Here is a 26,056-nt window from a genome sequence, read left to right as displayed (position 1 = left end):
GAACAGGATTGAAGATCCAGAAATGAACCCACACACCTATGGCCACTTGATCCTCGACAAAGAGGCTGAAAACATCCAATGGAAAAAAGATAGCCTTTTCAACAAATGGTGCTGGTTCAACTGGAGGTCAGCATGCAGAAGAATGCGAATTGATCCATCCTTGTCTCCTTGTACTAAGCTCAAATCCCTCCCCCTGTTCTCCCACCCACCCCTTCCCACTTCCCTGTTCTGGTTTTGCCCTATACTGCTACACCGAGTCTTTCAAGAACAAGGGGCCACTCCTCCGTTCTTCTTGTACCTCATTTGATGTGTGGATTATGTTTTGGGTATTCCAGTTTTCTAGGCTAATATCCACTTATTAGTGAGTGCATGTAATAAGGATACATGCTCCACTATGTTCATAGCAGCCCTATTTATAATAGCCAGAAGCTGGAAAGAACCCAGGTGTCCCTCAACGGAAGAGTGGATGCAAAAAATGTGGTATATATACACAATGGAGTACTATTCAGCCATTAGAAACAATGAATTCATGAAATTCTTAGGCAAATGGATGGAGCTGGAGAACATCATACTAAGTGAGGTAACCCAGTCTCATGGATGAATCTTAAAAAAGACAACTAGACTGCTAGGAGACATAAGCAGCTAATGAGTAAATCAGATGACAACACTCAACACTTGAAACAAATTCCTGGTGTTAGTGAGAGTTTCTGGTATGTCTCACTGTACTCATTAGCTGAGATTTTAGAAAGGTGAAGTCTGCACATATATTAACTTAGTCTCCTTCAAAGTATTTTTATAAAATGGCTATCCAAAAACAGACAGATGGATAGAAGAAGGAATGAATACATGAACTGAATTTCCAAATGGTTGGCTAGGAGAGCACTTGTACCACCTACAGGTAGCTTTCAGGAACACACTAGAACCACACAGCTTAAAAATCTTTACCTTTCCATATGGTTCCACTTTGAGAACTTAAAAAAAGTCATTTTGCTTAAAATTAGTGAAGTTACTTTTACTAAGATAAATACAGCAACTTCTAGACATGAGACCAAGGTTACTGTTTTAATGCAAAGACTACTGAAGTCTTCACGAAATAATGTACAACCATTGACTACTGGATGAGGAAAAAAAAAAAAAAACAAAAAAGACAGTATCCGCTTTAGGGATAGATTTTAATATCAAAAAGCTGAATTTAGAATATACTTTCCTCAAAGAAACAATGCTACAAATTGTGTTTCATGCACAATATATAAAAGAAGGTTTAACATGCAATGTCCCGTAAGCATGACTATGATAATGTTTATGCAGTATGGAGCTGCTTCTAGAACTCTTTCAAACAGAGCCTACGTCAGCTACTGTAATGACTCCCCTGCCATCTACCCAAGCGCAACTGTCTGTCTACTATAAGGTACACTAAAAGAACACAGTGGTGATTCAGCTGAAACATACGTGCAGACATAGCTTCAATTTTACAGCAGTGACTGGGAAGTGATGGTACCTGCTAATGTAAGCCTGCTTGAAGTCTGGCCTCATGCTGATTGCCTGTCGGTACAGCTGGTCCGCTTCTTCCAGGCGGGACTCATTTGCTCGAATAAGATTGGCCAAATTGATATAAACGTTTAGGTGATTAGGAGCAATTCTGGCTGCATATTTTTTACCAGGAATGATCTGTTTAAGAGAAAAACATGTTTGTGTATTTGATAGTATAGTAGCAAACAAACAAACAAGCAATGTTTCCTAGTGACTTATTTCAAGTGACATGGAACCTAAGATTTTGCTGAAAGTTTTACTAATATTTAATAATAATCGTAAAAATGTAATAAACAAGCAGGGCATGACGTGGTGGCACATGTCTGTAATGTGAGCACGATAGAAACAAATGGGGTTCTGTGAGTTAAAGGCTGGCTTATTTACAAAGAGAACATGCCAATTAACACACAGGCATACAAACAAAAGCAAGCACTTAGAAGCATCTGTAAATACTAATATAGTTTTTGACACTGAAAGACAAATACTGGTTTCATTCATGGCAGCTATGAATTATTTTTGGCTTTTTGTTTACACTTATCTTTGTATTAAGTAGATAAACTACAAGTTTTAGAGTTCAGTAGTTTGTACAACACAAGATAATAATCCATTTCAATCTGACTACACACTTTGATAACTTTAGTCTGGTCAAGAGAATTATTTATTTCTTGGCTGCAATAGTAGGGCAGCTAGTTTTATCTCACAATCATGTTAAAACCTTGTTTAGTAAAGTTGTAAAATACATGCTCTACCTGATAATTCAAGTTAACTATTATACATAATACATCTATGGACCTTCGGTGCTATACAGCCAATGACCTTGTACCTGTATCCCTGCAACAGGCGGTTAGCACACCAGAGCAGCAGAGCCGCAGCGCTGGGTTAGAACGTCCTCTCACTGCTCGGACAGCAGTGAGTCTGAACATAAATAAGTACATAAATAAAATTCTCTTTATTTAGCCATTTTTGGTAATCAGCATCAGATATTTATGTTCTAAGAGTCAGCATTTATGCATTAACTATAATAAACCTTTTTAAAAAATCATTTGAGCAAGCAATTATGTCTAATCAGGAACAAAAGACTGGGCTAGAATAGACTACTGTTTATATCAATGAGTGAACTAAGTCTTTTCATATTGACACAGTGAAGGAGACAACTTACCTGAGGCATCAGTGATTTAGCCAACATGTAAGATTCTTCAGCTTCTTTAGTTCTGTTTAAGTTTTTGTAAGTTCTTCCCACATTCATGTGGGCACCAATGTCATCTAGAACAAACAGAACACTTAATGGCAAATACCCTAGGCATTCCTCAGAGCTACTGTTGGAAGGCTAGGCAGGCTTTCAGAGACAAGCAAGACCCTGTGAGAGGAGGGCTGGCCCAGCGTGAGAGGAGGGCTGGCTCTGCTTTCTGGGAAGTTCTTCTAAAAGAACTTGCTGTAACGTACAGCTGACAGGAGTGATGATGTACACAACAAAAGGACTCAGCGCAGTGTAAGGACAGCGCACGCTATACGGGAAACTTCCTGTGCAGAACCATCTGTAATGGGATCTGATGCCCTCTTCTGGAGTGTCTGAGGACAGCTACAGTGTACTCATATACACATAAAAGAAATCTTTAAAAAAAGAGAAAATGTTGTGAATGTGATCAGAGTTGAGGGACAGGTTGACAAGCTGACATAAGAAGTTGTGGTCATTCTCTTTTAGATGATACATTCTTATATAACTTATTTGAAGAAGTTTAGTTATGTTAACATCAGAATGTCATGAATTTATATCTCATTCCCTGCTATGGAAAATAAAATACACAGTAGATTTACCGAGGGTGAGAATAACTATGCATCTTTAAGAAAGATCTTTGAAAATCATTTCAAAGGTTTGGAATAAAGGTAAAAGGAAGGGAGATCTTAAATCAGAAATTCTCCTAAACATCAATACCTAGTGGACGTGACAGGGTTTCAGTTATGACTCCACCTGCCTGCAACGCTGAGGACGAACAACAGCGCAGCAGTAGATCTCTGATGCCACTCCCAGGACACAGAGGGGACAGCCTTATGTATGGTGTCCATTCTCCAAGAAGGAGAGCATCAGTCCTCAGATCTTGCTATGTGATGCTCTTTATGTTTCAATAGAGTGCGAGCATAAAACTGTCAGAGGCGTAAGTTTTGAGAACTAAATGTTCCTAACAATTTTGTTCCAAATAACTCTGGACTGCAAATAATCCAACAGTCCACGAACAGATAAGTGGCTGAAAAGTGTTATAGCACAGGAAGAAGTGCTAGTCAACCTCACAAGAAGTACTGCTCTTTAGAAGTCATGAACAACATTGATGAACAACAAAAATATATACAAGAAATTCAGAAAAAAATGAGTCCACATAGGATGAGTCTCTTTATAGACAACTTTAGAAGAGTAAAGAAATACATGGTAACTGAAAGCACCTCGATTTTATTTGGTGGAAAGGATTGTAAAGAGGTAGATTTGGGAAACTGATGGATATTTTCCCTGTTTGGTGGTAATGGACAAATACATTTTGTTCCTCAAAATTACCTTCAGTGATTCCTACTTACAAGGAATCTGATCTCGCTTTATTCTCTGCCAAATGATAATTTCTCAAGCGCCATTCTCTAGCCATTACTTCTAATCTCTATACTTTTTACTTTTACATTTTAAGTATAATTTCAAGTACTTAAAAAGACATGATTGCACACATATACACATTTTTGGTTGTAGATTTATAAATAACTTTTATGTATTTTCTATACCTTATAGGAAATGTATTTCTTTGGTATATTTTATTTTGACTTGGTTAATCAAGAAAACTTAGGACCCTAAAAAAAGAAATGTATTTCTATTTATATTAGTGATATAAAAAACAAACAGATAAGAATTTTCTGCTATCCCACTACTTGTCTAGGAATATTCTTTCCAAGCAAGGAAAAAAAAAAATAGGGGTTGGGCATTTGGCACTGACAAAGAAAAATCTCAAATGGTTTCAAAAGGAAACTTCTTTAGTAGAGAGCCTGGCCCATTATGCATAGCTCCTCTCTCCCACAGCGCCCAAGATCCCATCCTGTTGCTAAACCTATACAAGGTTTAGTCACTGTTCAAACTCATACGATATATGAACACCATCCTTAGGCAGGTAATACAACTTGTTTTTTTCCTGTTATTCATCGGCTGTCAGTTTATACGACCAACCAAAAATATCTAATATCAAAAAGATGTGAGTAACTTTTAAGCTACATTTCCAGTGGGAACCTCAAGTGAACCTGTTCTACTCACTGCTGGTTTCTAGCAGTTAAAGCCGTGCCTGGCACACAGCTAAGCTTTCAGTGTTTAGGTGATGAACAACTCTGCTCCTATTCTCCCTTTACCCTTCCTCTCTGGGGTCATCTGGTTCTGGACTAACAGCCAAAGGTCATGTACACAGGTTCTAGGCTCTTGTAAAGTGGTGGAACCCTTAAGAGATGACCAGTGCTAGGACGTTAGGTCCCTGCAGGTATGCTATAATGAGAACACTGATCTTAGGCATTTTCCTGCTCTTTTGCTTTCTGGCTGTCACGAGGTGAGAAACCTGTTGTAACGCTGTCATATGGCTACTGCCTACCCAAGGGCTCAATGTGATGAATCAAGTCACCTAAAACTTTCCCTGTCTTATTTTAAGTTGAATATCTCAATATTTAATACAATAATGGCAAGCATACATATTCACTGTATCCAAAAGTTGTAAATTATCTCCTGTTCCCTAGCAGCATTGAAAATAATGTATTTGCATACACAGTTTAATGTTACTTACTATGTTACCATGGGATAGAGAACAACATGACATATAGGATGGCATGTTATAGTGTGGTATTACTAGATATTATAGAAAGTATCAGAATGACCAGGGTAAGCTAACAGAGGCAGTTGTTTTGTGGTTAAAAGGTTAGATTCTGAAACACTTATGGTACTGGTACCATGGGCCTGTAATGTCAGCACTCAGGAGAACGGGCAGAAAGAAGAATGGGTTTACCCTATAAACAGAGCTGTAGAGCGAGAAGTCAAAAATCACACCATAAATGTTGTGCTCAGGGTTTCCAAGTTCATGTGCCTCAAGCAGAGGAAACCATGAGGGTGTTGACCATCTATGTTCCTAGCCTACGGTTTACTAAAACTTTGAACATGTTCATAGTGAAGTCTATTCAGCCTAGATGCCGGGTAAGCTTGAAGTAGAAATCAGTGAAGACTGAGGGTGTGTTAGTTAGGTAAGTGTTTCATCTACAACATTCACCATTCACATGAGAAAACTGATGACTCACAAATATTTACCACACATGCACTTGATTTAGCCTTTACAAACCTGCTGAGACAGGAATCACTATTCCAACATAGAAGTGAGATAAGAGTGAGCAGGCTTAAATCTTAAGTGTTTGATATAAAAGTGATAATTTAAATTGGCAAGATGGCTCATTTGTAAAGGTGCCAAGCCTGACAACCTGAATTTGTTCTCCCGCAAGATTGACGGAGAGAACTGATTCTAACTATCCTGTGACTGTCACACGCACATAGCACGCGCACATACACGCACACACAAAATGCAACAAAAATTTTTTAAAATAACACAAATTCTAGAATGAAAATCTAAGACTAAAAGTAGAATTATTACATTTAGTGAATTTGTTTGTATATAGGACCAGTCAGGTGATGCAAGGGTAAACATGAATTACAAGCTTATGCTGCCATGAGAAAGCCCTGCACTTTAAATAAATTAGTATTTCAAAGGACCTGAATTATAAGTACATGTATATCTTGAAGGGAAGATATGAAAAGAAAATGCAAGGGGTCTACAACCAAGTGCTTTTACTCAGAAGGGAAGATGCTTGGGAGAGAGGCCATGAGGCTGGCTGTAAAAGACGACTATGTGGACAACAAAGTGTGTTTAGAGACAGACAGATGGGAGGAGGAAATACATTCTAGGCTCAAGAAGATACATAAATCAAAGAGGAGATACAGGACAGATACTCCAAATTCCAAGCAAAGCTAGACTACATGAAACCTTAGGGACGGTAGATTGGCAACAGTCACATTTCTCTAATTGTCCTTTCACCCTGTTCTAACCAAGTCTGGTTTTGTCTTAATGACACAGTAACTGTCCTTAGGTGGTGGCTGCGACCATTTCTTACCCTGTGCAAATTGGGCTGGGAGGAAGAGTGGGGTTACCCTTAATTTCGGTTTGTCATTCCAGACAATTCTGTGTTTAAAAACAATCACTGAACACTGATGATTATTAAACTGTTTATCTATTTCTGTTTTCACAGCTACCAATACTTGACTCACAGATCCTGGATCTTTTGGGCGCTATCATCATCACTTTCAAAACTCTTTAATTTCAGCAATACATGTAACTACTGTTTTTGTGAGACAGGGGCTCTGCACACAGCCCTAGCCATCCTAGAACTTATCGTGTAGCTAGACCAAGCTTGTTTTGAGCTCAGAGATCTCCCCGCCTGACTCCCAAGTGCTGGCACAGGGAGTCTGCCACCACACTCAACATATCCATGTCATTGTCTAACATTGTGGCCTTGATGTTCTTTCTTCAATAAACTTCACCTCTTTCCTATAAACACTCAATTCAAAGGACACAACAGGAAAAAGGAAGGCAGTGCCCACCACTGCACCATTTTGTGCGATAGTTAAAAGATGGAGATCATTCCACTTGTCTCTGAACAGAATGATGACATCTGGTGGTACTGGTAGCTGGATACAACCTCTAGTGAAATAATTCTGCACACTAGAAATGCCAAGAGCACACTACTGAAAAATACCGCTGTTCCCGTCACATGCTACTCAGGTGCCACCGTTTCGTTAGACAGATCTGCTGGTATCATCTCTTTTCTACCATCCCTTTTGCTTCAATATGGATTATAAACAGTTACTATAATTGAACCCTAAGCCTTTTCTTCCTTAGTAAAATACATCTGAAAAATATTCTAATCCTTAGTAACAGAGTAATGCATGTCTATAAGATCATTACCTTAGCCGGGAAGTTAAAAGAAAACCATTTAACTGTATCAATTGGTTTAATTTTCAGTTATTACTAATCCAGGGTGATAATGATGGTTGGCACCAGTATATTTATCTAGCTGCCTACCTTTGCTTCATGTGGATACATCCTATGAGAGCTTACTAGGAATGCACAATTTCAGGTGGTATCTAAATCTGTATCAGAATGGCCAGGAGAACAAGATCTCTAGGCTTCTATGTACATGGAGGTTTAGAAGCACTGTCTTACATGACCATTGTGCCTTCTCTCTTGTTCTCACATCTCAAACGAGTCCTTTCCTTTCCTTTCTACTGGTGATTTTACTTTTCACTGAGGAAACAGAAGCAAACAGAAGGCGACTTGAGGTTACTCCATATTGTCCACTCACATCTTATCCACTGTCCATACACTAGGCCTTGTCTGGTACTACAATTGATTCTAGGTCCTGAAGTAAAGTAGCCTGTATAGCAGATGCTGTCTCTCCCCCACAGCTCCAGTAACCCTTTTCTCAACTATACTGGATACACTTGAGAGATGCTTGTTTCTCCCGTCTTAAAAGAACCTCTGCCATTCTGTCATCCTGTCGCCTAGCACCAGAGCTCTCAGTTTGCGACTCCCTGTACACTTTCCTCTATGGGGTTGTCAATAACTCTTCCTTTACTCCCTTGATCTTAGATTAATAAAAACTGCCCCCCCCCACTACATCTAATGTCTATACTGCCATCTACCAATGACAATGAACAGGGCTTACCAGGCTGAACATGGGTAGCTTGCAAGAAGTATTTCAAAGCTTTCTCAAAGTTCTTCTCATTTTCCAGAGCATGACCCACATTATTCCATAATTTGGCATTGTTTTTATTCACCTTAAATACAAATGAAAACAGAATGAGTTATAATCAGAAAAATCAACAATAAAAATCCAAAAAACTCCAGTTGACAGACATCTGTTTGGTTACCTATTGGGAATGGAATGTTTTATGCAAATATTCCTAGAAACAAAAACAGCCTACGTGTGCAGCCTGCCTTTCCTCTAACATGGTAGTTCTCAACCTTCCTAATGGTATGACTCTTTATAAGAGTTCCTCATGTTGTGGTGATCACCAACCACAAAATTATTTTTCACTGCTACTTTATAACTATAATTTTCCAACTGTTATGTATCGAAATGCAAACATTTGTGTTTTCTTATGGTTTTAGGCTACCCTTGGGAAAAGTCATTTGACTGACCCCTAAAGGGGTCATATCTCACAGGCTGGGAACTACTGCTTTAATGTATTAGAAAACCACAATAGTTAAAATGTTCCCAACGTTTTTTTCTGATTAGAGCACAATCCTATTTGTAGTATTTGTATTTTGTTGAGAGAAAGTAGTGGGATTAGAAAATATACTTAAGAGTTTGTATTGATGGCTTATTTTTAGGTGAGACATATTTAAAGCTATTTATATAGTTTATTATGGAAACAAATGCTGAGATTAAAGTTGTGAAATCCATCTGTGTGTTTTGAGTTCACAGATAGGTAGAGCGCATGATATACATCCAAAAGAGGAGCTGAAGGTTTTAATCAGTGTTCTGAGAATGCAGACAAGAAAAATCCCTAATAATTATGGGACACCATCAGCATTGAAAATTATAGATTAACAGTGAGTAATGATGCTTCACTTGTCTATCCAACAAGGAGGGATAGAAAGCTGTGTGGTCAAGAAGAGTCATCCACTCTTACGTAGATGCTACATAAAGATAACTCACAGACCACTATAATGAAGCAGACAATTCTAAAGCTAAATAATGGGAAGTCAGAAGTAGCCCAAAGGAGGGGCTGGAGAGATGCCTTAGCAGTTTAAAGCATGGAATGCTCTCGCAGAGAGCTTCAGTTTGGGTCCTAGGCAACTATTATCTGCCTGAAACTTTAGCTTCAGGGGAATCCAACAACTCTCTGACCTCAGTGGGCACCTGAATTCATATATTCATATACACGCACTCACACAGAATATCTCAGAGATATTTTAAAAAAGAAATAGTCTAAAGGAAATATGAGTCTAGAGATTCGTAAATGATAAGTGTTTATGGAAATATTCTACTGATAACTTTAAAATCATGTGTATATGCTTCTTAAATACAATTCTGCTTACCAGATCCATTCGAAAAGTGCTGAAGCAGTGATACTCCTTCACACAGTAGGATGACACTTTTGTGCACTTCATCTTACTGAATTAATGATGCATTAATCACAGAACTCATTATTTTATATACCATTAACAACAACAAAGCTACATATCAACAACAAATGCGTATGTGTGTGTGTGTGTGTGTATCCTTTGGACATATAATTAAGCAGTAACTTAGGGAGTTTGGTTGTGGTATATACTATATAAAAACAATGTATTACTTCTCAGCTAAAATAGAATTAAATGTCTGCCTAAAAGTATGGTAAATACAGTTTTACAAATACACATTTTCCTGTCCTCTGAATAAAAATACTTTACCTTTAAGGCTGACATAAACAATGTATATTCTGACTCCCAGTCCCAATTTCTATGAAGTGTTTTCAAGGCATGGGTTAGTATCACCATGGACAGACAAACCCACGAAAGCTTTTTCAGTACACTGTTGAAAAGATAAAAACAAGGAAAAGTACTGTCTTCATCACCAAAAGCATTTTTCCTTATAAGAGATAATTCTAAATTATCATGCTTGAATTCATTCTAATGACTTTACACATTTAAAGTACACCCCCAAATTAAATATTATGAAGATGGCCCACCAACTGAAACTTCACTTATATTTTATTTTTTGGAATTTGTTAAAAAATTCCCACAGGACAGCAAAGCCTGGGGCTACTCAAGACCCTCATCTAAGATGATAAACATTTCTCATCTTCTGGGCTATAAATCTATAATTTATAGATCATAAATATATAAGGGGTAATGGGTGGGTTGGAAGGGTTTGGAGTCTCACTTCCCCTCTTCTCTTCCCTAGTCCCCTATCCCTGGGGCCATTTGCTAAAAAAAGAATAATAAAATAATTAAAAAAACAAGATAAACATTTGTAGAGAGCCCACATAACTCTCTCATATATTTTAAGCAACACCCAGCAATTCTGTAAGAGTTTTTTTATAAAAATACTTTACTGTTAATGTAAACATTAACATTTGTATGTTAACAATGTAAATAGTGACATCTAAAAAGTCTACATACTTTCAGTAAAAATATTTTTTTCAAAATAATTTGATCTGTAAACTTGTATCATGAACAAAGAGAGAAAGTTAACTCCATATTCTAAAGTGTTAATCACTATTTCTAAAGCTGTATCTAACAGTCCATGATTTAAAAACTGATAAAGTTTGAATTGCCAATTTTAGCTTTTAGTGTCCTTTGGGTCCTTGCTTACAACTGAATTGTTGAGTTTAGAAAAGGTCACTCTCACTTCTGACACTTTAAAAAGGGTTTTGCTTACAAACTATACCACAGGCCCTCCTATTCTTTGAATTGCTTTATTTATACTTTCAGAACTGTCTATTAAAACACAGAGAAACACCTGTAAAACAGATGCAAATCACAAAACTTCAGGCTAACTGCTGACACCGCATTCTTCCCTGACAGGATGGGTACTTCAGTCTCTACTTTTCCATGTTACTGTTCTGAGTCTGTCTGGGCTTCGCGTCTCTAATACCGCTCCATTTCTTGTTTCGACAGATCCTCCTAAGCATAATAGACCAGTATGGAGCGGATAATACCATCATTGCAGAGTTAGGATGTGAACTGGAACCAATGCTTTTGTTTACTAGCTGTGTGACCCTGGGTGATTCAGGTGACTTGTACGAGCTTCAATTTTCACATCTGCTAAGGAGGTGCGTTGAGAGTAAATGAAAAAAATAATTGTCAATGTGTAGTCATAAATCATTCTTGGCACATAGTAGGTGCTAAAAATTGATGATCAGAACTGTGTACACGGGTAGAAATTCTAAGAAGGGTTTGGTAGATGTGGATAAAAATTGTGAAACTAAGTAAGATAACCTAGTGAGCACATGCATATCAAAAGAGGCTAGATGCAAAATGCAGAAAAATGTGGAAATACTCAGAATGGATATAAAAAGAAGATTCTGAAATAGGCTTTACATGAGATAACTAGGTGGGAGATGTTATAGAACCCATGTAAATAATTTTTTAAATAAAAATATCGACTGATATAATAGGAGCCAATTTGTAAGAAAGATAGAGAAAACTCAAATGTAAATCAAAATTTAGTATTACAGTAGTATTATTTAACTATTATAAATTTGCTCGATATGACAATTTTATTGATACAGTAAATGTACATAATCTCTATGATTATGAGTTTCTAAGGATATTGTTCTTTAATTGGTAATGCAATAAAAAACTCCACATGCATGCTAAACACGTATATGCACTGAGCACGCAGGAGGCTCACTCCCGGCTGAGTGTAGCTTAGTCAATGCCTGTGAGTATAGAAATGCTCATCTTGCTTTAGCCTCAGTAAAAGCAGCACTGATTTTCACATGGGTCTGACTCAGGCTGTCATGTGGGGCTGTAACAAACTATGGCGAGAGAACACTGACTGAAGAGGCAGAGCAGAGCTTTTCAAACTTGAATTATAGCTATAAAGATGGAAAGACTGAAAATATGGCTTATAAAACTGGGCTACAGGCAGACTAAAATACTAACACTTTACATTTCAATGTATCTGATTTTCAATTTTATAGCCGTTAAACAAACTAGCATTTAATTCACCTTTTGTTTGAAATTTTTTGCCATCCATGGGCTACTAAAATACAGAACCCCATACTAGGAACATATAGTACTCGCTCAGCAACAACAAATCCAACAGGAAAGAACAGGTTTGATGCAGGAATAAATGGTAACGCCATTAAACAAAGCGCCTAGAATGAAAAAGAAGATAGCACGTTCAATTAAACAACACAGAAAACAAGCAACACAGGCGTTTATAATTTACTTGGAGTAAATGAGTTGTAGACTAGTTCAGAAAATATTGTCATGAAAAATGAACACAAAGGCCACACCGGAGTGGTAATAAACATCAGGATGTACATCAGCAAGATAAGAAGGGAGTTTTTGTTAATTCTAGAATTTACTTTGCAAGACTGCCAATAAAATATGAGTCACTACTTGAAATTAAATCCTGCACCTTCTACAGCTCTAAAGGCATGAAAGCCTAATTAGCAATACTTGTTCAATATTTTGAAAATAGCACATTCCACTTATTAGTAAGCAAAAATACCCAATGAGAAATGGGCAGAGAAGACATACCAATAACCAAAAGCTATATGAAAAATGCCCCATATCAGCAGAGAAGTTCAAATTTAAACGTCAATAGACTCAGAGTCTGAGTCAGAATGGCTACTGTCAGAAAGGCAACTGAAAGCAAGTGTTAAAAAGAATATGGAGAAATGTTAACCTAACATTAGGGCCTGATTTATCAATGTGGGCAATGGTATGGAAATGCCTCAAAATATTAAAAACATTATCAAAACCCAGCAATCCCACTAGTAGGCAGATAGCCAAAAGAAAGGAAACTCGCACACTGTAATTTATCTGCTCCTCCATTATTGCACCATGATTAAGAATAGCCAACAAATGAACCAACACAGTGATGGGCAGAGCAGGTAAGGAAAATAGGGCATATATGCTCCAGAAAATCCCATTTAGTCTTAAAAAGAGAATGAAACTCAGACTGAAGGACATTATGCCATATATCTGATACTCTCATTTGTATATGGAATATAAAAAACAGTGACAGTAGAAATTGAGAACAGAATGGTGTTTCCCAGAAGGAGGCAGTAAAGTTTGAGAAGATATTGGTCGAGGAACCAACCATTTTTGTTACATAGGTAGAATGAAATTAAAAAGAGGAGGAGAGGAGGAGGAGGAAGAGGAAAAAACTTACACATCTAACTTTTGTGCATGTTGCAACAGTAAGGTAAAAAAAATGTTAATAGGTTGTTTAGCAGAAAAAAATCATTAATGTTCATAACACACAAAACTTCTGTTTTCTATAACATTACTACAAGAAACCACATGAGGATATGAAGGAAAGAATGATTTAGATAAGACATCAGGCTTCTGGCTCTATAGCTTAGTCATACCATGTATAATATGCTGCTTTCCCAGATGTCTCTAAATGAGTTTCTTTCTTTTTATTTTATGTGTATGGGTGTTCTACCTGTGTGTATGTGTTTACTGTGCCTACAGAGGGCAGAAGAGGGCGTCAGATCCTCTGAAAAATGGAGTTACAAACACTTGGGAACTGCAATATGGGTGTTGGGAATTGAATCTGAGTCCTCTGGAAGAGAGCAACCAGTGCATTTAACTGTTTAGCCATCTCTCCAGGCCCACCTTATAATTCAACAGGTCCCATATGTTCAACAAGAAGTTTATACTATGTATATAAAAATAAAACTGTCCCTTTAAATCAGTTGCTTTTTTATTCTTTACAGGAATCATTTACAGTAGCATTGCTTACTGAGAAAAACATAAAGAGATTCAGAGTTCCTGTTCTTCATAAAATGGGATGACATGTGGTTTCTTGACTGTAAAGCCACCGTGACTAAGCATATGAATAACATGGGAGGATTTAAATTTGAAAGTTTAGGACTTGTAGCTCTGGACATTTGCTTGTTCCCCTCCCCCCCCCCCCCCCCAGGTTTTTTCATGGTAGGATCTCTTGTAGCCCAGGCTGGCCTTGGAATTGCTGTTGCCAGCTTCTATCTTCTGATCTTCCTGCCTGCACCCAGAACCATCTACCAAGGGAGTCATAGCATCAGGTCCCTCTGCTTCGGTTTACAGGACGTACTTAAATATGCAATTTAATGCTTCGCTTTTGGAAATCTGAAACTATCTAAACTGCACAGAGAAAAGACTGTCTCTTCCTTATTAATAGAGGTGAAGATATATTACCTCAATTTATGTGTCTGAAATTTCAGGGTATCTTTTAAATCAAAGCATGAACCATTAAAGGTATTTTTTCTTCTTACTTCCTAGAGAAACATGATTAATGAAGAACCAGCTAGATATAAAACTATTTAGATATAAACAGAAAGCCTTAAATTTGATGCTCATTAAAAAAAACAGTAACTTGGCTGGCAAAAGAAATTTTATTTGTGGGACTTGATAGTACTCATTCAGCAACACCATGTAAGGAGAAAAAATGACCAATCAGTAATCAGACTATCAACTCCATATGTCTTTAAGGATTAATGACCTAGAAATCCTAATTAATGAAGTAATAATAAATGTATGGGAATCAGATTAACTGTGATTAACCTATAATTTTCTCCTAATAATATAAAGTCTTTTTAAAGATGGATGTTGCTGACATCATTAACAGTTAAAGGTGCTTGTTCTTCCAGAGGACCTGGGTTTAGTTCCTAGCACCCTCACGGCAGCTCACAACTAACCACCCGTAACTCCAGTCTCAGGGAATCCAATACCTTCTTTTGGCCCCTGCAAGCACCTGGCACACAGACACTGTGCACAGAAATAGATGGAAGAAGATACCCATTCATGAAAAACAAAATACAAACAAACAAATAAAAAAACATTGTGTATCAGTAGCAAGAGCCAAGGGTTTAAGATAAATCTTAAACAGGATTCTTTTGGAACAGAAACTATTCAATCACCCTGAGAACACCTACTTATAAACAGAAATGGGGACGAATAACTGTTTATATTATGTTGCTGGCATATATTAAATATCTTAATTGATAACTAATATGGGATCTGTCTTTGACCACTCCTTTCTTACCCTGCTTTTTCAGATATATTTGGAAAATTCAACATTTAGAAAAAAATTAGCATGACTTAGATAATATGTACAACTGTTATGTTCAAGGGCATAATTTTTCCTTTATACATATATGAAATAGCAAGTAACTTACATAAATCTATGATTATTTTACTGCTTTTATCTTTTTGAATATATCTACCTACTCATCTATGTATCTTTTTTTATTTGCCAAACTTGGATTCTTCTGTCTTTTCTTATTCAACTGTCCTTTTAGCACAACTTCAAAGGTAAATATATCCCACCATTCATCTATTTTGTATGAATTTACTGTTCTATTTTGTGTGGATTTACAGTTAATATCATCAGAAACTCATGCTGGCTAGCTTCAGGTCAACTCCCCAGGCTGTTCAGGAGTTTGAGGTTTCCCTGACAGACCTGACTCCCATCTCCTGGGTTTTTGTGAAACTTAACTGCTTTTATCAAATTCTCATCAATGTTTTCATAGGAAACATTTTTTCCCCTAATTTATGGGAGGGAAAGCTGAAGGGCTAATAAGACTAATACATAAAACAGAAGAAAAGAGCAGCTTTCGGCTGTTGTCACTAACCTCGTCACCATCCACATTAGCGACCCTTCTCTTCCTTCATGTAATAAAACAACCCTTACAACGCAAGCCAAATTTTTGCTAGGTGTTCTGTTGATAATCACAAACGTATTAGTTATCCACTTTCTACATAAATGTAGCAGTCACACCTAAAATCAAACATGTTGCCTCTGCAACCCTAGATACCGTTTTGTACACTGCATTTTAAACCTATCTCTCTCTACATCCCTCATGCATAAAATAGTTGTAGAATATGACTTTTAAAGCTGTGCTTATTTTACAAGTACTTGTTTTAAAGCCACTAAATACTTCAACTAAATAATGCTGATCTTACAAAGCAAACCAATTAGTGATTATCTTTGTAAACATCTCACAACTTAAATAAAAGTGCTTTTAAATATCAACCACTGGTCTCTGACATCAACATGTTCTTACAGTCTCATGTTCCAATCTAACTGTCAGTGATATTTCATCAAATAGATCTCTCTTTTATGTTTGACAATGCCTCTTAGGGATAACCACTTACTCTTTCCTAAAAAATTTACCTTTTTGCGACTGTTTCCTACCTAGATATTTTTCTTCTCCACACAACTCTAATGATGAGAATTCTTCAGGAATTCAGTGGTAAACTCCTTTTTACACTACTTGGCCATATTAACTATTTTCTAGGAAAGAACACTAAAAACTCCATAGCATTCTTAAGTTTGACTTAACCTCTATGCAACCTGAATGGTATTAGGCAGTAGCCTATGAAAAACTGGCAAAGGCCAATTTGAGAATGGTTTCTCCTACCACTCCCCCAACATGCACCTGATCTACCCTCTGGTTTCAAGTAGTACCTTTACACTAAGGAAAAGTCTAAGTGTGGCCTACACATTTCTTCTGAACCTCGAAACTCCAGTAAGATGTTTTAAGGATACAAACTGGCAGGATTAAGCACAAAAGTAAACAGATCTTTCTCCTACACTTTGCATTCTTTCACATTTTTTCTACATTTTAGCCACGTGTTACAAATGTCTTAGACTGCAGACTCTGGAAACAAGGACTTTATAATTCATCTTATCAGTGCTTCAAACGCTACCAGGTAGATAGAGTGCAATCATAATTTTATACTGAACAAACATGTTAATCTATTGGTGTTAGCCATAAATGATGTACTTGATAAACATTAAAATACTTTCACAAATTCAGTAAATGCTGTTGAAAATGTTACAATTGAAAATGAATGAGAAAAAGGAATTCTTACAGAGTCAAGGGTGAAGGAGGAAATTCCACCCCTTCCACCCTTTTCTTTCTGCTGGGACAGACTCTTAGTTGGTCTGCTCTAGTGAAGACACCATATTCTGACCCATCCTGGAGGACCTGCTGCACTCAGAGCAGTTGGACAACAGCTTGACTGCTCCACTGAAGACCGAACAGTCTGAAAGCCTCCCAGGAGATTTACTGCAGCCAGGGTAACAGATTAGCAGCTTTCCTGCCCTCTGAAGAGCCCCCAGTTTGTTAGCCCCACAGGGGTTAGCCCCACAGTGAAGCTGCAGGCCTACTAGGAGACCTGAATCAACCCAGGGACAAAAGAGGCAGACTCCAGACAGTCATCCAGACCAACTAACACCAGGGATACACAGATGACGAAAGGCAAATGCAAGACCATATGCAACAGAAGCCAAAATACATGGGCATCACCAGACCCAGTTCTCTTACCACAGCAAGCCCCAAATACAACAACATACCTGAAAACCACAAAGCTGTCCTAAAATCTATTCAATAAAGATAAAAGAGTCCTTTAAAGAGGACATCAACTGAAACAAATACAGAAAAACAGAGGTAAACAGGTGAGGGAATTGAATAAAGCGATCCAAGACCTAAAAGTAGGAGTACAAACAATAAATAAGATACAAATGGAGACAAACCTGGAAATGGAAAATCTAGGAAAGAGGTCAGTAACTACTGATGCAAGTATCACCAACAGAATACAAGAGATAGAAGAGAGAATCTCAGGTGTAGAAGATTCTATAGAGGAGATTGACATAATTGTCAAAGAAAATTCAAAACATAAAAAAAAAATCCTAACCCAAAGCATCCAGAAAATTCAGGACACAATGAAAAGACCAAATTTAAGAATAATCGGAATAGAGGAGAATGAAGATTCTCAGCTCAAAGGACCTGGAAATGTCTTCAACAAAATCACAGAAGAAAACTTCCCCAACCTAAAGAAAGAGATGGCCATAAAGGTACAAGAAGCCTATAGAACACCAAATAAATGGGACCAGAAAAGAAAATCCTCTCATGACATAATAATCAAAACACTAGACACACAGAACAAAGAATATTAGAAGCTGCAAGGGAAAGGGCCAAGTAACATGCAAAGGTAGACCTGTCAGAATCACACCAGACTTCTCAACAGAGACTATGAAAGCCAGAAGAGCCTGGTGAGAGGTCATGCAGACTCTAAGAGAACAAAAATGCCAGCCCAGACTAATATACCCAACAAAACTCTCAATCGACATAGATGGAGATGGACAAAACCAAATTCAAACACTATCTACTACCGAACCAGCCCTACAGAGGATCCTAGAAGGAAAACACCGAAGGTACCTGCACCAAAGAAAGGACAAGATATTAAGCATCTCACAACAAAGCCAAAAGGAGAGAACCACAAGCACATAAAACCACCCACAGAAACAAGCATATCAGGATTTAATATCTCTCAATATTAATAGACTGAACTCATAAGCTAACAGATTGTATATGTAAACAAGATACAGCATTTTGCTGCATATAAGAAACATACCTCAATAACAAAGACAGATACTATCTCAGAGTAAAAGGATGGAAAAAGGTCTTCCAAGCAAATAGTCCCAGGAAACAAGCTGGAGCTGCCAGCCTAATATCTAATAAAATAGACTTTCAACCAACATTTATTAAGCGTGATGAGGAAGGACACTTAATATTCATCAAAGGGAAAAAACACTAAGAGAAAAATCTCAATTCTGAACATCCATGTCCCCAAAGCAAAGACACCCACATTCATAAAAGAAACTTTACTAAAGCTCAAAACACATGTTGAACACCACAAAATAATAGTGGGAGACATCAACACCCCATTCTCACCAATGGACAGGTCATTGAAACAGAAACTTAAACAGAGACACAGTGAAACTAACAGAGGTTATAAACAGATGGATTTAATAGGTATCTACAGAACATTTCACCCTAAAACAAAAGAATACACCTTCTTCTCAGCACCTCATGGTACCTTCTCCAAAATCAACCATTTAACTGGTCACAAAACTACCCTTGACTGATACATGAAGATAGAAACAATACCATGCATCCTACCAGCCCACCATGGCCTAAGGCTGGTTCATAACAGCCAAAACTCCAGAAAGCCCGCATACACGTGGAAATTGAACAACTCTTTGGAAATTGAACAACTCATTACTCAGTGAGTGATAACTTGGTAAAGGAAGAAGAAAGATATTAAAGACTTCCTGGAATTTAATTAAAATATTGACACATCATGGGACGCAATGAAAGCAGTGCAAGTGCCCAGCACTAAGTGCCCTGGTAAAGAAACTGGAGCGATCTTACACTGACACCATAACAACACACCTGAGAGCTCTAGAACAAAAAGATGCAAACTCACCCAAGAGGAGTAGAAGGCAGGAAATAGTCAAACTCAGGGCTGAAATCAACCAAACAGTAACAAAGAAAACAATACAAAGAATCAATAAAACCAGAAGTTGGTTCTTTGAGAGAATCAACAAGATAGACAAACCCCTAGCCAAACTAACTAAAGGGCTGAGTGGCAGTATCCAAATTAACAAAATCTGAAATGAAAAGGGAAAAATAACAACAGAAATTAAAAGAAAAAAATCATCAGATCCTACTATAAAAGCCTATACTCAACAAAACTGGAAAAATATAGAAGAAATGGATGATTTTCTAGACAGATGCCACACATACTGAAATTAAATCAAGAGCAGGTAAACTAAACAAGCTCACATCTTACAAGGAAATAGAAAGAAGTCAATAAAAACCTCCCAACCAAAAACAGTCCAGGCCCAGATGGATTTAGTGCAGAATTCTATCAGACCTTCAAAGAAGACCTGATACCAATTTTCCTCAAACTATTCCATAAAATAGAAAGAGAAGGAACACTACCTAACTTGTTCTATCAAGTCACAATTACTCAGATACCTAAACCACACAAGGACCCAACCAAAAAAGAGAACTTCAGACCAATCTCACTTATGAATATCGATGTAAAAATACTCAATAAAATTCTTGCAAACTGAATCCAAGAACACATTAAAACCACTATTCACCATGATCAAGTAGGCTTCATCCCAGGGATGCAAGGTTGGTTTACTATACGCAAATCCATTAACGTAATCCACTGTATAAACAAGCTCAAAGAAAAAAATTACATGATCATCTCCTTAGATGAAGAAAAAGCATTTGACAAAATACAATACCCCTCATGTCAAAAGTATTGGAGAGATCAAGAATTCAAGGCCCATACCTAAACATAATAAGAGCAATTTACTGTGAACCAACAGCTAATACAAAATTAAATGGAGACATACTTGAAGCAATCTCACTGAAATCTGGGACAAGACAAGGATGCCTACTCTTCCCATATTATTCAATATAGTACTTGAAGTAACAGCTAGAACAATAAGACAACAAAAAGAGATCAAGGGGATACAAATTGGGAAAGAAGAAATAAAGGTATCACTATTTGCAGATGATATGATAATATACATAGTGATCCCAAAAAATTCTACCAGAGAACTTCTCCAGCTCATAAACAACTTCAGCAAAGTCACTGGATATAAAATTAACTCAAATAAATCAGTAGCCTTCCTTTATATAAATATTAAACAGGCTGATAAAGAAATTAGGGAAAGAACTCCTTTCACAATAGCCAAAGTAATATTAAAATATCTTGGGGTAACTCTAATCAAATAAGTGAAAGACCTGTATGACAATAACTTCAAGACTCTCAAGAAAGAAATAGAAGATCTCAGAAAATGGAGAGATCTCCCATTGTTCATGGATTGGCAGAATTAACATAGTAAAAATTACCATCCTACCAAGGCAATCTATTGATTCAATGCAATCCCCATCAAAATCCGAACATAATTCTTCAAAAACATGGAAAGAAAAATTCTCAAAAACATCTGGAAAGGGCGGCGGCGGCGGCGGCAGCGGCAGCAGCGGCAGCAGTGGCTGCTCCAGCTGAAGGGCCATCAGCAGTGGAACCAAGGCGTCACAGGGACCAGTTAGGCCCTGCGCCCACGACCACTGACCTTTGCTGACCAGCCGGACAGCAAGCAGCTGCAGTTGTGCGGCGCCTTTCCTGCACGGAGGCCACTTCAGAACTCGGCCTCCCACCAGTCAGGAGAGGAGGATCCATCTTGGTTCCGTACTCCAGGAATCGGACAGACTGAGGTACACAAACATAATCCGAGGCCAACACCGCGGTGGTCTGAGCCCGACGGGCGTTGGCCTGCACCCAGGCCCTGGGCGGGTCGGGGGGCCATCGGGGTGCCAACCCAACCAGGAGGTTTTTTTGCCCAGGCCTGCGAGCGCGCCGCCGCCATTTTGCCTGCAGGACGACAGAGAGCTCAGGCGGGCAGACCTGTAACAGGCATAGCCTAAGGCTAACAAAGCGGGGGTCCAGGCCCCAAAAGGCACAGGACTGACCCCAAGAACTGGGCGGCTTGGTGGGCAATCTGTGAGTCAACCCGCCCAGGTGATTGTTAGCAAAGCAGACTCTCCCGGCGCTTTCAGGGAGCGCGGGCGCACACGCCCGCCATCCTAGTCACCTGGCAAACCCAATTAACAGTCAAAGCCGTAGGGGAACTTTGCTCGGACCTTGGCCTCCCAGGCTTTTGCCTGGACTCAGGGACTGGGCGGCCAGGCTAACCTTGTGTGCGATAGCCCGGTTGGCAGATCGGCTGCCCAGCGGAGTGAGCAGAACTCAGGGGAGGTCACAGTAGCATACACTGTCGGCACTCCCTGGGAGTGCACACGGGCTCCATCTGCTCCACAGACACAATCTGGGGCAAGGCCTCAGGCAGAAGCCCTTAGCTCTACTCTCTCCGCTTCCGGATCCAGATCAGTCTGGGCGGCAGCATTACATCTCCAAGTCCTGCAAGTGGCTAGCTGGGCTTCCGGGCGGCCAGCTGGGAGAAGTCAGTGTGCTCCAGTGAATCCAGCGGGCCCCAGCGGGAGCCTTCGGGTGCCTGCTTTGGGATCTGAACAGCCTGGGCAGCAGCACACTGTCTACAAGCAGTGCAGGAGGTAAGCTGTGCACCAGAGGCCAACTGGGAAGGGGCAGCTTGCACTGGTGAGTCCAGCACTGACAAGATAAACTAACACCAGTGAGATCTAGATGGCAAAAGGCAAACGCAGGAACGTCACTAACAGAAATCAAGGCAATATGGCAACATCTGAACCCAATTCTCCTCTACCAACATGTCCTGGATACCCCATCACACCAGTAAAACAAGATTTGGATTTAAAATCACTGGTCATGATGCTGGTACAGGAACACATGAAGGTCATACATAAAGAAATTCAGGAGACAATGGATCAAAAGGTAGAAGCCCTTGCAAGGGAAACACAAAAATCATTGAAAGAAATCCAGGAGAATACAAAAGCCAACAAGGAGGAAATGCAAAAAACACTTAAAGAAATACAGGAGAACTTTGCTCAACAGGCTGAGGTCATGAAAGACGAAACACAAAAATCTCTTAAAGAAATACAGGAGAACTTTGGTCAACAGGCTGAGCTCATGAAAGAGAAAACACAAAAATCTCTTAAAGAATTACAGGAAAACACAAACATGCAAGTGAAGGAGCTAAGTAAAACCATCCAGGATCTAAAATCAGAAGTAGAAACAACTAAGAAAACTCAAAGGGAGACAACTTTGGAGATAGAAAGCCTTGGGAAGAAATCAGGGGACAGAGATACAAATATCAACAACAGAATACAAGAGATAGAAGAAAGAATCTCAGATGCTGAAGATTCCATAGAAACCATGGACTCAACAGTTAAAGAAAATGCAAAATGCAAAAAGCTTGTAACCCAAAATATCCAGGAAATCCAGGACACAATGAGAAGACCAAACCTAAGGATTATAGGCATAGAGGAGAGTGAAGATTTACAACTTAAAGGGCCAGCAAATATCCTCAATAAAATTATGGAAGAAAACTTCCCTAACCTAAAGAGAGAGATGCCCATGAATATACAAGAAGCCTACAGAACTCCAAACAGACTGGACCAGAACAGAAATACTTCCCGTCACATAATAATCAAAACACCAAATGTTCTAAACAAAGAAAGAATACTAAAGGCAGTAAGAGAAAAAGGCCAAGTAACATATAAAGGAAGACCTATCAGAATCACAGCAGACTTTTCACCTGAGACTATGAAGGCTAGAAGGTCCTGGGCAGATCTCATGCAGACTCTAAGAGAACACAAATGCCAACCAAAACTACTATATCCAGCAAAACTCTCAATCACCATAGATGGAGAAACTAAGATATTTCATGACAAAACCAAGTTTACCCAATATCTATCCACAAACCCGGCCCTAAAAAGGATAATAGGAGGACAACACCAATACAAGGAGGGAAACTTCACCCTGGAAAAAGCATGATAGTAACCTTTCATCAAACCCAAAAGAAGTTAAGCATTCAAATTTAAAAAATAACGTCAAAAATGATAGGAAGTAACAATCACTATTCCTTAATATCTCTTAACATCAATGGACTTAATGCCCCAATAAAAAGACACAGACTAACTGAATGGATACGTAAACAGGACCCTACATTTTGCTGCTTACAGGAAACACACCTCAGGGTCAAAGACAAACACTACCTTAGAGTAAAAGGCTGGAAGACAATTTTACAAGCAAATGGTCTCAGGAAACAAGCTGGAGTAGCCATTTTAATATCAGATAAAATTGACTTTCAACCCAAAGTCATCAAAAGAGACCCTGAGGGACACTTCTTGCTGGTCAAAGGAAAAATCCAAAAAGAAGAACTGACAATCCTGAACATCTATGCCCCAAATGTAAGGGCACCCTCTTTTGTAAAAGAAACTTTATTAAAACTAAAAGCACACATTGCACCTAACACAATAATTGTGGGTGACTTCAACACTGCACTTTCCTCAATGGACCGATCAGGAAAACAGAAACTAAACAGGGACACAATGAAACTAATTGAAGCTTTGGACCAATTAGATTTAACAGATATATATAGAACATTCTATCCTAAAACAAAAGAATATACCTTTTTCTCAGCACCTCATGGTACCTTCTCCAAAATCGACCATATAATTGGTCACAAGACAGACCTCAACAAATATAAGAAGATCGAACTAATCCCATGCCTCCTATCTGATCACTATGGAGTAAAAGTGGTTTTCAATAGCAACAGAAACAACAGAAAGCCCACATACACGTGGAAACTGAACAATACTCTACTCAATGATACCTTGGTCAAGGAAGAAATAAAGAAAGAAATTAAAGACTTTTTAGAACACAATGAAAATGAAAACACAACATACCCAAATCTATGGGACACAATGAAAGCAGTGCTAAGAGGAAAACTCATAGCCCTGAGTGCCTCCAAAAAGAAAATGGAGAGAGCATACATTACCAGCTTAATGACACACCTGAAAGCCCTGGAACAAAAAGAAGCTATTTCGCCCAGGAGGAGTAGAAGGCAGGAAATCATCAAACTCAGGGCCGAAATCAATCAAGTAGAAACAAAGAGAACCATACAAAAAATCAACAATACCAGGAGCTGGTTCTTTGAGAAAATCAACAAGATAGATAAACCCTTAGCCAGAATGACCAAAGGGCACAGAGAAAGTATCCAAATTAACAAACTTAGAAATGAAAAGGGAGATATAACAACGGAAACTGAGGAAATCCAAAAAATCATCAGATCCTACTACAAGAGCCTATACTCAACACAACTGGAGAATCTGGAGGAAATGGACAATTTCCTTGACAGATACCAAATACCAAAATTAAATCAGGACCAACTAGACCATCTAAACAGTCCCATAATGCCTAAAGAAATAGAAGGAGTCATAGAAAGTCTTCCAACCAAAAAAAGCACAGGACCAGATGGCTTCAGTGCAGAATTCTACCAGACCTTCAAAGAAGAGTTAACACCAATACTCTTCAAACTATTCCACAAAATAGAAACAGAAGGAACACTACCCAATTCCTTCTACGAAGCCACAATTACGCTGATACCAAAGCCACACAAAGATCCAACAAAGAAAGAGAACTTCAGACCAATTTCCCTTATGAACATCGATGCAAAAATACTCAATAAAATTCTTGCCAACCGAATCCAAGAACACATCAAAACGATCATCCACCATGATCAAGTAGGCTTTATCCCAGGAATGCAGGGTTGGTTCAATATACGGAAATCCATCAATACAATCCACTACATAAACAAACTCAAAGAACAAAACCACATGGTCATTTCATTGGATGCTGAAAAAGCATTTGACAAAATTCAGCATCCCTTCATGCTTAAAGTCTTGGAGAGAACAGGAATTCAAGGCCCATACCTAAACATAGTAAAAGCAATATACAGCAAACCGGTAGCCAGCATCAAACTAAATGGAGAGAAACTTGAAGCAATCCCACTGAAATCAGGGACCAGACAAGGCTGCCCCCTTTCTCCTTATCTTTTCAATATTGTACTTGAGGTACTAGCTCGGGCAATTCGACAACATAAGGAGGTCAAAGGGATACAAATTGGAAAGGAAGAAGTCAAACTATCATTATTTGCAGACGACATGATCGTCTACCTAAGTGACCCAAAGAACTCCACTAGAGAGCTCCTACAGCTGATAAACAACTTCAGCAAAGTGGCAGGTTATAAAGTCAACTCAAGCAAATCAGTGGCCTTCCTATACTCAAAGGATAAGCAGGCTGAGAAAGAAATTAGGGAAATGACCCCCTTCACAATAGCCACAAACAGTATAAAGTATCTTGGGGTGACTCTTACCAAACATGTGAAAGATCTGTATGACAAGAACTTCAAGACTCTGAAGAAGGAAATGGAAGAAGACCTCAAAAAATGGGAAAAC

General features: G+C 38.5%; 1 protein-coding gene across 2 annotated transcripts in view; it reads right to left on the bottom strand.

The window, feature by feature from the left end:
* Positions 1-26,056, bottom strand: part of Tmtc3 (transmembrane O-mannosyltransferase targeting cadherins 3) — a 57,448-nt gene that overhangs the window by 6,080 nt on the left and 25,312 nt on the right. The window contains exons 8-12 of one of the 2 annotated variants that reach the window (XM_052165893.1): positions 12,303-12,451; positions 10,038-10,158; positions 8,305-8,416; positions 2,690-2,793; positions 1,499-1,668 (exon numbers count right to left, since the gene is read on the bottom strand). In XM_052165893.1, the coding sequence (XP_052021853.1) occupies positions 1,499-1,668; positions 2,690-2,793; positions 8,305-8,416; positions 10,038-10,158; positions 12,303-12,451 (656 nt within the window). The remainder of the gene's footprint in view (positions 1-1,498; positions 1,669-2,689; positions 2,794-8,304; positions 8,417-10,037; positions 10,159-12,302; positions 12,452-26,056) is intronic. The other variant, XM_052165894.1, reaches the window with a different exon arrangement.

The sequence above is a fragment of the Apodemus sylvaticus genome, chromosome 20, assembly GCF_947179515.1.
Source record: "Apodemus sylvaticus chromosome 20, mApoSyl1.1, whole genome shotgun sequence".
Taxonomy (NCBI): domain Eukaryota; kingdom Metazoa; phylum Chordata; class Mammalia; order Rodentia; family Muridae; genus Apodemus; species Apodemus sylvaticus.
Note: the sequence above shows the minus strand (reverse complement) of the source record. Positions and strands in the feature narration are given on the sequence as shown.